General features: G+C 47.7%; 1 protein-coding gene and 1 long non-coding RNA gene across 4 annotated transcripts in view; one reads left to right on the forward strand and one right to left on the reverse strand.

The window, feature by feature from the left end:
• Traf3ip3 (TRAF3 interacting protein 3) overlaps positions 1 to 12777 on the reverse strand; it is a 33849-nt gene extending 21072 nt beyond the window's left edge. For all 3 annotated transcript variants that reach the window (XM_074048416.1, XM_020162827.2, XM_074048417.1), the window contains exons 1-2: positions 12641 to 12777; positions 8690 to 9104 (exon numbers count right to left, since the gene is read on the reverse strand). In XM_074048416.1, coding sequence (XP_073904517.1) covers positions 8690 to 9046 — 357 coding nt within the window. In that variant the 5' untranslated portion in view covers positions 9047 to 9104; positions 12641 to 12777. The remainder of the gene's footprint in view (positions 1 to 8689; positions 9105 to 12640) is intronic.
• An 86-nt stretch (positions 12778 to 12863) lies between these two features.
• The window catches only part of LOC141413949 (uncharacterized), a 111003-nt gene continuing 109993 nt past the window's right edge, over positions 12864 to 13873 (forward strand). Inside the window, exon 1 of the long non-coding RNA XR_012439006.1 lies at positions 12864 to 13322. This is a non-coding gene — a long non-coding RNA (uncharacterized lncRNA). The remainder of the gene's footprint in view (positions 13323 to 13873) is intronic.

Below are 13873 nucleotides of genomic sequence, written 5' to 3' on the forward strand. Positions count from 1 at the left end.
TGTGTATCAGATCTGCTATTAAGAAGCCATGACAGAGTATCTACTCTAGGTATGGTATATTGCCAGGCATTTCCAGGGAATACAGTGGACTCGTGACTGTAGTTCCTCCAGTCAGTGTGCTCCCAACATAGGTAGGAAGACACGGGTGGCTTGCTAGCTGTGGTCATCTCCACATACTCTGTTGTTCTTTTCTGGGCTAGACTATGTGCCCTCTTAGAGAATTTATGACCTCAGAGGCCCACAGAGAACAGCTTGGGAAGACTTTCTGAGCCAGATGAAACCTTAGCTGATTGGAATGATGGAAGAAAAAGAAAAGATGAGTGGGTGTAACAGCTTCACAGAAGAATAGCGAGTAGACGTGCTCATGTATGTGCATGTGTGTTGGGAGAAGGGGCATTAAGAGTACTGGCCTGTGTCCCTGGAATATCATAAGTATCTAGCAAATAGCTGATGAATACGGGCTGATGAATGCTGTACGGTAGCTCTAGAAGATATGTATAGGTTGCTGAAATCCAAACGGATAGTATGTATAGCTATGAGATTGTTTTTATGATTATTTTTTTCTCCCCTAAAAGATAAAAGAGCAAAACAAAAAAGAACCAAACAAACAAAAGCACCACAACAAGATCTCTGAGCAAGTGGCTAGTGGAGATTTCATGCCTGGGGAAGAAGGGACTTAATTTAAATCACTTGTTAGTAACCTTAAGCCTGTAGCAGGCAGGAGGGGAACAATATAGCAGGGAGATAAAACTTACAGAATGTTAATGTGAAGACGGTCATATAGCACTGAAGGTGAAGTAGCCAGTAGAGATGCATACAACCATATGGACTAAACCTTGCTTCTTGCTTCTGTAACCTGCTTGCAAAGGTATATTAGGCAAAGCCCCTTTGTTCTCAGGGCTCAGGTTGGATGGGAATCTGCTGAGACACTGCTGGCATGCTACTAAATATTGCTTCCTGAAAAGCCTTGGTGACCTGATTCCATGCTTGAATATCCCATAATGTTTTGGAGGGGCTCAGTCCGGGATTCGGAGATGGTGTTTTCACTGCCTGTTATTGGGACTTGGCATACCCCTCTTGTCAGGAGAGCCGTCCCACCAGGTGCCAGTGGACCTGTTGATCCAACAGAGGGACTCACCCCTCCTGGTGCACTGGAGAGCAAGTCTCGGTTGCACAAAGGAACCTGGAGAAGGCTCAGGAACAAATTGCCCATCAGACTGGTAAGAACCTGGGTTCAAATATTAGGCCTGCCCCTAAATGGCAGAAAGGGAGCTTGATCACCTCTTGAAGTCACCCAAGTGAAACCATGACTCCTGGGCCCTGGGACCAGGTTGGAAACATTTGATGTCTGCCTGTGAATGTGTGTGAATGACAAGTAGCCTGACTACAAAGCAAAAGTGAGTCCTGATCTGTGGGTCTGTGGCAAACTCATATGGTCTAGGGTGAGCCCTAATAGGGCCTTTGGTCTGGGGATTATACGGACTCACTATGGCTAAGAGATGCCTGAATCCCCATGAGGAGAGCAGCTGGAGATGGATGAAGCAAGTGAGGACCCTGTGTAGGTGCAGTTCCTGGCTGAGCGACCTTGTCCAGGTCACTGATAAGGAGCATGTATTGTTCTTCCCTGTGTGTTGGAGAAGAGGACCCTTTACCTCTTCTTCAGAGCCACTGCCCCTTCATTTCTGTCTTGACATCTGTTAATGGGAGGAAATAGGTGGGAATCAGAGTAAAAACACTCCCTTGGAATGTATGATTAAATACTTTAAAAAGGGATTTAATGAAGACTATGGAGTTAACTCCTAACAAGCTCAAGGCCCTTTGTGAAGTAGATTGGCCTGCTTTTGGTGTACGGCGGCCCCTGGAAGGGTCACTAGACAAAACGGAGGTTAATGAAGTTTATAGGGTAATTGTAGGGAATCCTGGCCACCCAGATCAGTTTCCTTATACTGATTGCTGGCAGGATGCTTTCCTCAGCTGGCTCACCCTGGAAGAGGCCTGTAGGATTATGGTAGCTAGGGTAGCCACAACTTCCAAGTGTAGGGAGAAAAACAAGGCGCCTATACTGGTCGAGGAGCCTGAGGAGACACCACTGCCCTATGTGCCACTTCATCCACCTCTGCCACCAGTGCCCAGTTCTGCACCCTTGCCTTCAACATTGGATGGGAAAGCCCGAGGGACAGTCATACCTGTAAAATCTGGCCCAGAAACCCCTGGGGGCTCAACTCCCTTGACCTCCCTGAGTCCTACGGACCCCATGCCCAATCCAAGTCTGCCGGTTCTCACCCCACATTCCCCATTCAATCAGGGCATCCAACCAGTCACCGTGAGGACCCCTCCTCTCCCCAGACTCCCACTGCCCTGCAGGTGCCCCTAAGGGAAGCCCAAGGCCCAGTGTGTTATGATCAGGATGGTCAAATACAAGAAGGAGGGCAGACATTTGTCTACCTGCCCTATATCACCACAGACCTCCTAAACTGGAAACATCATACCTCCTCCTTTACCTCAAAACCTTGATTTGATGCAGTCTATCATCCAGACTCATAAACCCACCTAGACAAACTGTTGGCAGCTTCTTCAGACTCTATTCAATACTGAAGAGCAATGCCTTATACCGTTGGTGTCTCTTAAATGGTTGGAGGCTCATGCCCCTGTCGACACTTTAAATACCCAAGGCTATGGTCAGGCTGAGTTCCCTGAGGAGGAACCCCATTGGGACTCTAATGATGACTGAGACTACCAGCAACTCAAACGATATCAGGAGGCACTATTGGGGGGAATGAAGGGAGGAGGGGAAAAGGGCCATGAACATGAGCAAAACATCAGAGGTCGTCCAAGCACTGGATGAGAGTCCCAGACAGTTTTATGAGTGCCTGTATGAGGTCTTCTGCTTGTACACCCCTTTTGACATGGAAGCCACTGAAAACCAGTGGATGGTTAATGCTGCTTTTGTTGGCCAGGCTCAAGGGGACATAAGGTGAAAATTGCAGAAATTAGAGGGATTTACTGGAATGAACGCCAGCCAGCTTCTGGAGGTGGCCTCAAAAGTTTTTGTCAATTGGGATCAGGAGGCAAAACAGGAGGCTGACAGGAAGATGAAAAAGAAAGTGGATCTCCTTGCTGCAGCCCTTGTTGAACAATGAGGTGGGCCCTAGCAGGCTAATAGAGGCAGAGGCAGAGGCAGAGGTATCACCATGGACGGCAATCATTGCCTCTGCAATGCCTCCACTCCAGGGAGGAACTAGGGCAAAATTGATATGCCGACTGTTGTCAGGAAGGGCAGTGGAAAAATGAATGTCCTCAATGGGCCAGGGACTCTTAGAAGGCCCCCCAGATCAGAGGCAGAGGCCAAATTGTTGAGGGAAGATATCAGCCTGCCTGTGGGGAGGCTGGCCCCTGTGAAGAACACCTTGTCAGACTGGCAGACTGGCAGAAGGCTATGAGGAGGAATAGGACAGAGCAGGCTCCATTTTACTAGGTCTCCAGGAGCCTACAGTCTGAATAAGGTAGGGGACCATCCCATTGATCTCATGGTGGACACAGGCACAGAGCATTCAGTTGTGACCCAACCAGTGGGCCCCCTTTCACAAAAGTATGCAACTGTTATCAGGGCTACAGGGGACTGGGCCCACCGACTCTTCTTAGTGTCCAGACAATGCAATCTTGGGAGTCATGAAGTAAGGCATAAGTTCCTTTATCTCCCCAATTGCCCTGTGGGCCTGATGGGCAGGGGCTTATTATGCAAACCAAGGGCACAGATAACTTTTGACTTGAATGGTACAGCAGCCTTAACTCTGAGAGAACTTGGGGGCAAAGACTCTAATCCTCACAGTCACACAAGAAGAGGAATGGTGGCTCTATGACTTTAAGGGAAGACCTCCTGAGATTCCTAAGCTTCCCTTCAAGATTCCAAGTGTGTGGGCTGAGGATAACCCCCCAGTTCTGACCCAAAACGTGCTCCCCATAGTGGTGGAACTAAAGCTGGGAGCCTCCCCTGTCAGCCAAAAACAGTACTTCATTCCCCACAAGGCCCTGGTTGGAATTCAAAAATACTTTGGCAGACTCCTAAAATATGGGATCCTCTGACCTTGCCAGTCATCCTTGAACACCCCCTTGTTACCAGTCCAGAAACTGGGGACTGAGGATTTCAGGCAGTTCAGGACCTCTAGGTAGTAAATTCAGCAACTGTCACTTTGCACCCTGTAGTCCCAAATCCATACACGCTTTTAGGCCTTGTCCCAGCTGAGGCAAAATTTTTTACCTGCCTAGATCTTAAGGACACATTTTTCTGCATCTGCCTAGTCCCACAGAGCCAACTATTTTTGTCTTCCAGTGGGAAAATCCCAATAATGGAGAGAGAGGGCAACTAATTTGGACTTGGTTGCAACAAGAGTTCAAAAACTCCCTCACTATCTTCAGAACTGCCTTGGCACCCAACATCAAAACTTTCTCAGCCAACCAGCATAGCTGCACACTCCTCCAGTACATAGATGACCTCCTGCTCTCTCTTTAACAGGAGACAGGATACAAAGTTTCTCAGAAAAAGGTCCAGATTTGCCAAGACACGTCAAATACCTTGGCTTTCACCTGTTGCAGGGACAGCACAGACTTGGCCCTGAGAGGAAATAAACTGTCTGTTCTATTCTAGCCCCCAAGGCCTGCTGGCAAATCAGAGAGTTTTTGGGAGCCACAGGTTTCTGCTGAATCTGGATCCCTAACTACTCCTTCTTGGCCAAACCCCTCTACAAAGCCACAAAGGGAGGAGAACAGGAACCCTTAGTATGGGGAGAGGAATAGGAAAAAGCCTTTAGAGGAATCAAGAGGGTGCTCAGAAATGCCCCTGCACCAGGTCTGCTGGATGTGATGAAGCCCTTTTACTTGAATGTCCATGAGTGAAAGAGAACAGCTGTTGGGGTCCTGACTCAGCTACTAGGCTCCTGACACTGTCTGGTGGCTTACTTGTCAAAATAACTCAATGCCATTTCCCAAGGCTGGCTGCCTTGCCTGCATGCCCTAGCATCCACCTCTGTCTTGGTGGCAGAAGCACACAAGCTTACCCTAGGGCAAGAACTCACTGTCAGGGTTCCCCATTCCATCTTTACTCTCATGGAATATAAGGGAAATTATTGGCTGACCAACTCTAGGATGAGCAAATACCGGCATATGCTATGTGAAAACCCACACATCTGGCTGGAGGTTGTTAAGACTCTAAACCCGGCCACCCTATTGCCAGTTAATTCAGACTTCCCAGAGCATGATTGTTATAGGCAAGGTTTTCTCAAGCTGGTCAGATCCGACCAATCAGCCTATTGGCCATCCAGACATTGAATATTGAATATTTCACAGATATCAGCAGCTTTGTCTGGGATGGCACGTACTTTGCCAGATATGCAGAGGTAACTTTGGACTCAGTCATTGAAGCCCTCCTGCTGCCATTGGAACTGCTGCACAAAAGGCTGAACTTATTGCCCTCACATGGGCACTCCAGCTTGCTGCAGAAGTATGTGTAAACATCTACACTGTCCATGGGGCCCTATATAAGGAGAGGGGTCTTATTAACTTGGGAGGAAAGAATATATGGGTAAGAGATCCTCGAACTACTAGATAGTGTCTGGGCCCCTAAATGGGTGGCAGTTACACACTGTGTAGGGCACCAAAAGGGAGATGCAACAATTGCTCCCCATGCAGGCTAAAAAGGCCTGGGAGGTAGCCAGATGTCTGCTAAAGGGATGACTTCCTTTAGCAGACATCTGTGCTAATACCTGTTTGGAATACCTGTGTCTATTCGGTTGGATAATGGGCCAGCCTTTGTGGCCAAGGTGGTACAGCTGATGGCTAGGGGCTTAGGAATCACCTGGAAGTTGCATAGGGCCTACCTCCTCCAGAGTTCAGGAAAAGTGGAACGTATGAATAGAACCCTAAAATTACAGTTGGGAAAACTATGCCAGGAGACCCATCTGCAGTGGGACCAATTACTACACATAGCATTACTGAGGATAAGGTCTAGTTCCACGAAGCAGACAGGGCTTTCATCTTTTGAAGGCCTTTATGGACACCCAACCCCCCTAATCAAGGGCATATAGGGGGACCTCAAAGAAATAGGTGACCACTTCTCAAGGCAACAGATGTAGGCCGTTGGGTTGACTCTCTCTCAAAGATCAATTACTGGGTTTGGGAGAGACTTCCTGTTAGCCTGACAACTCCCACATATGCTTACAATCCAGGGGATGCCATCTCGGTAAAGGAATGGAATGTCCAACTGCTAAAACCTCATTGGAGAGGCCCTTTTGTTGTTATTTCGTCTACTTCCATAGCAGTTAAAGTTGCAGAGATTGCTCCTTGGATCCACCACAGCTGAGTAAAGCCAGCCTCTCTAGAGTGGGCATACATCTCTGACTCAGTCTCACTGTGCAAGATCACCTTCCGGAACGCCTGCGCCCTTCCCCAGCAGGACTCTATTCCCCAGGAGACAACAGGAGACCACGAACAATGGGCCAACAGCACTTCTCTAGTCACTGGGGAAGCTGACTAATCTATGCTCGAACATGGGATGCACCCTTGCTTTCCTCTAAGTACTTGGACTCTTACCTTTTGAGTTCACCCTTGCAAGGTTTCCCCTATGTGCCGAATGTTATAAGAGAGCCTTTGTTGGGACCTCCACACAGCTATACTTTGTATCATACACCCGCCAACACCTCCGACGTTACATCGGCTCATATACTCCTCAAGTTTGTGAGGTTGCTGGTAGGCCATACTGGAAGTCTCAAAGTAAGGGAAACAATGCAGGCTATATGTGTCATGGAAAGAAGGGAGAATGGGTCTGCTGAGCTTATTTGGGATATTGCGGAAGCTCTGATGGTAGGGGAGTCCAGGACCTAGCTCGGGAACAACATGTTAGAGAGACAGCACACCAAGTGTTAAAGGTACTCTCACCCAGACTGGGGCTGGCTGCCAATCAAAGCACTGGGCCACTGAATAATAAAAACAGAAGTGAATTAGGCAGAGGATTAGACCTTCCAATGATAGGAAAAAATCTTTTTGTAGACCTGGCAGAAAGGATTGCTAAAGAACTAAATGTCTCATACTTCTGGGTGTGCATAGGTGCCCTCATGAGTGAGGAATGGCCTTGGAAAGGGACCAGTTTAAATGCTTACCAACTTTTGTTGTGGAATCAATCTATAACTAGACAAGAGAGTAACCAACTTCAGATCTGGATTCTCACATCAGAGGTAACTGGGGAAGAATGTATCAAAAGAACCAGGTCAGAATATGAAAAGTGGGTGGGGGAATGGGACTAATCTAACCTGGTGACCTGATGAGCCTAAATGGTAGTGGGCATTGCCCCCATCAGAAAACAGTTCCCAATGTCATGATTCTCCAACCAATGACAGCCTCTTAAATTGTTCTAATACTGGTGAGGTGAACCTATTCTGAGGCATCCCTGAAACTGGCAAATACTGAAATAACCTCACCAATACTGACTCAGGGAATTGGAGGGCACCAGATGGGCTATTTTGGATATGTGGGAAGCGAGCGTATACCAAACTCCCTAGGACTTGGAAGGGAAGCTGTACTATAGGAGTTATCCAGCCTGGGTTCTTCCTCTTGCCCAACCACCAAGGGGAACAGTTGGGGGTTCCCCTTTTTGAAACTCTGGTGCCTAGAATAAAAAGGGACCTCGAGGTGTGGGGCCAACAGAGATGAGGAGAAGACTCATGGCCTCCCCAGAGGATTATTGAGACCTATGGTCCAGCCACCTGGGCACAGGATGGGAGCTGGGGTTACCAGACTCCTATCTATATGCTCAACAGAATCATTAGGTTATAGGCAGTCATGGAAATTAGTGCCAACCAGACTGCCTCTGCCCTAGAGTTAGACCCAAATGTGAGCCGCTATATATCAAAATCGCCTGGCCTTGGATTATCTTTTAGCTGAGGAAAGGGAGTATGTGGCAAGTTCAACCGAACAGACTGTTGCCTCCACATAGATGACAATGGTCAAGCAGTAATGGAAATTGCCACTAATATTAAAAAGATGGCACATGTACCTGTACAGGTATGGATGGGACCCAAGCAGTCTGCTTGGTGGGTGGTTCTCTGCCTTGGGCGGTTCAAAACCCTGATAGAAGTGGTGGGTCTAATCTTGGGAGGGTGTCTGATGTTACTCTGCTTGGTTCCCTTGGTATTGCGGTCTATCAGGACCATTATGGAGGTCACTATAGAAAGAAAAATGGCTGCCCATATAATGTTGCTGTGGAAATATAAACCCTTAAATCAAGATGATGTCTTTGACCCTAGATGGGTCTGAGCATCAAAGGGGGGAATAATGTAGCAGGGAGGAGGGGAACAACATAGCAGGGAGATAAAACTTAGAGAATGTGAATGTGAAGAAGGTCACATAGCCCTGAGGGTGAAGTAGCCAATAGAGATGCATACAACCACATAGGGGTTAAACCTTGCTTCTTGCTTCTGTAACCTGCTTGCAAGGGTATATAAGGCAAAGCCTCTTTGTTCTCGGGGCTCAGCCTTTGGATTTTAATCTGCTGAGATGCTATCGACATGCTAATAAATACTGCTTCCTGAAAAGCGTTGGTGACCTGATTCCCTGCTTGAATATCCCACAACAAGCCCACCCATCCCTATGGTGCTTCCCTCAAGTCCCATAGCGCAGTGTGTCTCTGGACGCAGCTCACCTGCTGTCCAGGAAAAGAGATCCTGTTGACACAAGACAAGGGCTCCTTGAGGGCAACCGCCTGGCCTGTCCCTCCGCCTGGCTTCCTGGAGGGACCTTTCTCCCTGGCCTGGGGATGCTGAGCCTGGCCTTTCTCTTCCACTTCCAAGTTCCTCCTCCTGAAGAACTGCTGTTGTCGGGCTCTTTGGAGATGCTCTCTGTGCTGGGTCCTCAACGCCCTTCCCAGCTGGCGGCAAGTGGTCACGTTGGGACGGCAGCAGCGGCTCTCTCGGATCTCTTGTCGGCGCTCACACTTGGCCTCATAGCTTTCAGCCCACCGGGCCAAGGCAGGGGAGGGACTGGGGCCTGGGCTGATCATGATGACCTCCTGAGCACCTGTTGTGCTTGGCTTCCAGTTCCTGAATAACTGCCTGGATCTGCCAGATGCCAAGAGGGAGGAGTCAGAAGATGGGCAGAAAAATGACCATCTTCCCAGACCAGGGGCAGAAATAGCACTGCCCTCCATCTATGTGGGTTGAAAACTGAGGTCTGACCGGTGTCAAACTGAGTCAGGACTCCTGGGCTCAATCCTTAATGAACTAACAAAATCCAATAAAAGTAAATTCCTGCTTTTCTCTAGTCTGTGTTCTCCCTCTGTCAAGTGGAAGGATCTCTCCGGCTTCCATGTCTCCCTTGATTAAACACCTCTAAGTCAGGGGAACATAAGAAATACTTGGTAAAAATCACAGTGCACTTATAGCCATTTGGATGACTTGTATTTGTTCATTTTCCAGACTTCTACAGAAATAAATTGTCATCCCACTCTGTTTTTACTCCAATCTAAAAGGAAAGTTGGCATCTTTACTGCTTTCTTTCTTAACCCAAGTTGTTAGCACAGTAGTTGAATTGTGCTTCTCAAGACCTGGAGGGATAACCACACTGCCTTAGGTCTCAGTGTGCGACTGGCACCTGCTCTTTCCTTCTGGACCTTTAGGAACAAGCTTGTGGGCCTGGACAGGAATGCCTTAGCAGGAAAACCCATTTCAATTACTTGATCATGATGTCCTGATATTGCTCCACTGGCACCTGCTCTATACTTGGGACTGGCCCTGACTCTCAGCGGCTGGTCAAGTCAAATCTGTATTGACTAAGCGCTTGCAACATGCACAGTGCTGGTCCAAACTCCTTCAGAGCATCTGGCTCAGTAACTTTCAGAGAAGAGGACTCTGGTTTTTTTATTATCACTTCTCTATCAGGTGCTAAGTCTGCTTTCCTTTGTCCAGCCATAGATTGTGCCATCTAAACCAGCAAGCACATGGTTTGTATTCTATTAGGCTCCTACAAACCACAAAGAAACAAAACAATCAAGCGAAAACAGTAACCAAAAATTCCCAGGGAACAAGGGTTGGTGGAGAGGCCATCCTTGACGCCCCTCTATATAGACTTACCCTCCTGTCCTCATAGTATTCAAACCCTCATCCCTTCTTCCTTCTCTGTGCCTTTCTATTTCCTACTCTCCCCACCTACCTTCTGAAAAATTGCTTGTTCTAGAATGCTCTGCTGGCTTTGCTGAATTGGCCCTGGACTTGGCTGAGCTGGATTCTGAGCACTGGAAATTCTGTGCCCTGCTTCCTCTGCCACTGGGAACTAATGAAGGAAGAGGTACTCCCTGGACAGCTGCTGCCTTTCTCTCTGACCCATGATCTTACTGCCTACTGCCCATGTAACTTAGTTCCTGGGTAGGTCAGAGCTGAGTATCTCAGACTCACCAAACATCAGGCATTTGCCAGCTCTGGTCCCTCAGGTTTGTTTATAGGCCAAACAGATCCAAGAGGAAGCAACCTCTGCTGCTTTGCTCAGACTCAGTCTGTAATCCTTTGTAGGATTCTTGCTCTCTCTCTGATCTACCACTCATTCCCAGGGGTTGTGTGTGTGGGGCCATCTCACTCTTAGAGTGGTTTATATGGCTAAGTCCTAGACACTCTCAAATGCCTGACTCTTGAAGTTGGGGGGGCAGACTCTGTCATAGGCAGTGCTGACTCTTAAAAGAATTGTGAGGTTGTCAATGTCCTCCACATCCCCTCTGAACTTCTCTTTCTATAGGCTTTTCTCCTCACTCCCACTCCTTGGGTGGGGGATGCCTAGACTTCCTACCTGCCCTTTTATTTATAAACAGAAAAGGATCTGAGAGGCCCATTCATGTTGAGTTATAAATGACTGAATGGAGGTGATTCAGGAATGCCTACATGCCTGTGCTCTTACTCCTCTGGACATGGAATTCCAGAACCTACACTGTGGCATCTCTAAGCCATAATGCCTGGCTATTCTGCCACCAACGGAGGAGGAGAGCCTTTGTTCTGGGGTCAGACTCTGTGGACTCATATCCTGGCTTTGTCACTGCTCACCTGTTTTGGACAAGCTATTAAACATCTCTAAGCCTCAGTATTCTCATTTATAAAGGGGGCCTAAAACTTATCTTGAAAAGTTATCAAGATTAAATAACAAAAGGCACACCCTGGGCCTACCATGTGGCACACAAACTATAGCTTTTATAATAATAAATGTAATAATTATTATTAATATAATATAAATATTATCCTTATGGTTGTACTGGCTATCTAAGACTTGGTGCTGAAAGACAAAGGCCCCAAGCTAAACCAGCACTCCTAGGACCAAAAACATTGCCCTTCTCACTGAAGAAGAATATTGTATTCCAAATGGAGGGGACATAGTCCCAGCTTGAAATCTACTCTAGGTCCTTTGATCACTGGGTTTGGCCTATAAGAAGAAAGGACTGTTCCCTGGTCTGGACACAATCAGCATCTCAATTAAGCCAAACAGAAAGGCAAAGAAGAGGTAGGGGTGAGGAACTGGCATCCAGTCAGCCTGCATCACACCATCAGAGTATGGGGTGTGAGAACCCTCCCTGTTGGCCCTGGTTACCTTCAGGCTTTGTAGTGCAGGCAGATCCCCCAATGTTGAGAATTCTCTGACCTTCTGGCTGTGAAGAGGCAAGGGCTGTGGGGCGGCAGGAGATGGGCCTGAAATGAGGTCCCATGAGCTCTCACCTAGACTGTCTACATGTCCACCAAAATGTGACTACTTTGTTTGCTGCAACTTGAGGGCTAGACATTGTTTCTTATAATCCAAAATGACCCCTGAGAGAGGCATGTCCCCAGATCCCCAGTTCCCCCAACCTGATAGGATTTGGCGTGACATAGCTGAGTTGAACACCCAGCCTTCTGGGATGTTTTGACTGTAGTGACTTACTTAAAAACAAGAAGCCATGTGGGATGCCTGATGGACAGGGATAGGCTGTATAAGAAAGGAACTGATTCCTGTAGGGTTCAGAGAAAGGTCATGAGGCCACTACCCAGGCTTTCTGGCTTCTCTGTGGTGCCCCTTGGCAACATGACAGGGCCCAGTTGGAGCTTGGAGGAAGAGGTGGTGCTGGCTTGGAGAGACTCTTCACGGTCACAGGGAGAGATCAGGGTGCTGCCCCTCACCCAACAGTGGCTTTGTTATTGCCTCTCCAAGTCTCTGCGCCTACTTCCTGTCCATGTGTCCAACAGAGATGATGGATGGCTTCCTGCAGGTGTCCAGAGCTCTCAATGTGAGCTGAGGGAGAGGGGCCTGCCTCTAAGCTGCTCCAAAGGCAGCTTCACGTGATGGGGATCGCTGCTGTGAAGGGAACTGTGAAAAAATCATTTAATTCATGTCCCTGCCACCAGATAGCCTGGACTTCAAGTCACATGATTCACCTCCTAATCTAATCTGATGGATGGAGCAGAAGAGTAGTGGGAACTGTTTCCCTGTGCCTGGCTGGTACATCAGTAATCCAATGCAGGGTGCTTTCTTAGTTACCCAAACCCCAGCAGTCTTAAACTCTTCCACCTACTTCTGTGCCTCCCTCTTCACCCAGGGAAGTTTGCATGGCGGAGTTCCTTCTGCCCCACCCCAAATTCTCAATTACCTTCAGGTCCCAGGCTCCAATCCTAGCAGCTCAGGAAAGCATTCCAGCTCCTGGGGGAGATCTTGATTCTGGTCTCAGGTAGAACATGGCATCGGCTGGGGGAGGCTCTCAACTCATGGTTCTGGGCCCCCTTAGCATTTCCCTTCTTGGTACTGTCTTTCTTTTATGCACAGTAGCCTTGCCGAAACAGGAAACAGACAAAGCCACAATGTTCGCAAACTCCAGTTCCTCTCTCTTGTTCTCTGCACGATCTGAGTGGGCCCCTGAACCCTGGGGCCTCCAGGGCTGGGCTGAGGAGCTCCTCCCATCAGAGGGCACCCCAACCACCATTTCTTATGCTACCGGATTGGTCTGAGCTCTCCGACAGTTTGAAGGTCCATTTCCAGGACTAGACAAAGATGGGCCTCTGGGTCAGGTTCAAACCTTGCAGCTTCTATGAGGGGAAAAAATGCTTTTTTGTTGGTTAAGACCTAGAAGACATGTTCTCTACGTAGGTCTTCATGGGTATCAGGTAGTTCTCTGTGTAAGATTTTTCCCTTTCCTTTAGTCATCAATCCTGACATTACGAAGAGTTTCTGCTCTTCTGAAGTACCTTGTGTCTCCTGGAGAATTCTGGACAGAGGCCAGTTCTGGAGTTGCTCCTTTCTGAAGCAATGAATGGGTGGAGGTTAGTGGTGAAAAGGTGGGTTGCTGGGAGATGGAAGGAGGAATAGCAGTTAGAACATTGTAAAACAAAATTCTGCCAGTCAATTGAACTAGGAAATTTGGGGGAAAATTCAAGGGAATTTATCTCCATGTATTAAAGAGAAATGATTCCAAAATGTTCTAATTGGGAAATTCCCATAAGTTCAAGATAGAAGAATGGAGAGGGAACTGGATTGAGACATGTTCACTGAGCAGCTTTGTAACTCAATGTCATTTACCTCGTCTGAATGAGGCCCTTGGTATGGTGGTTGGATGATTTATGTGGCTCCTATGAATTCTAAGGCTTGACACATGTAATGTGTAATGAGACTTTCTTTTTTCTTTTTCTTTTTTGTGAACAAAGTGGGAAAGTTTATTGAAATGAAAAAGTAGCAAAGAATAGGGCTCCCAGAGCTGAAAGAGGTCCTAATAGAGGGTGCCCAAGAATTTTAACAGTTGGGGTAACCTTTGTTAGCATGTGAGGAGTTTGTCACAATCCTCTTCACTACTAATACTTCCTTTATTCTCTGAGGAGACCAAGGGAAGGAA

The sequence above is a fragment of the Castor canadensis genome, chromosome 11, assembly GCF_047511655.1.
Source record: "Castor canadensis chromosome 11, mCasCan1.hap1v2, whole genome shotgun sequence".
NCBI classification, from domain to species: domain Eukaryota; kingdom Metazoa; phylum Chordata; class Mammalia; order Rodentia; family Castoridae; genus Castor; species Castor canadensis.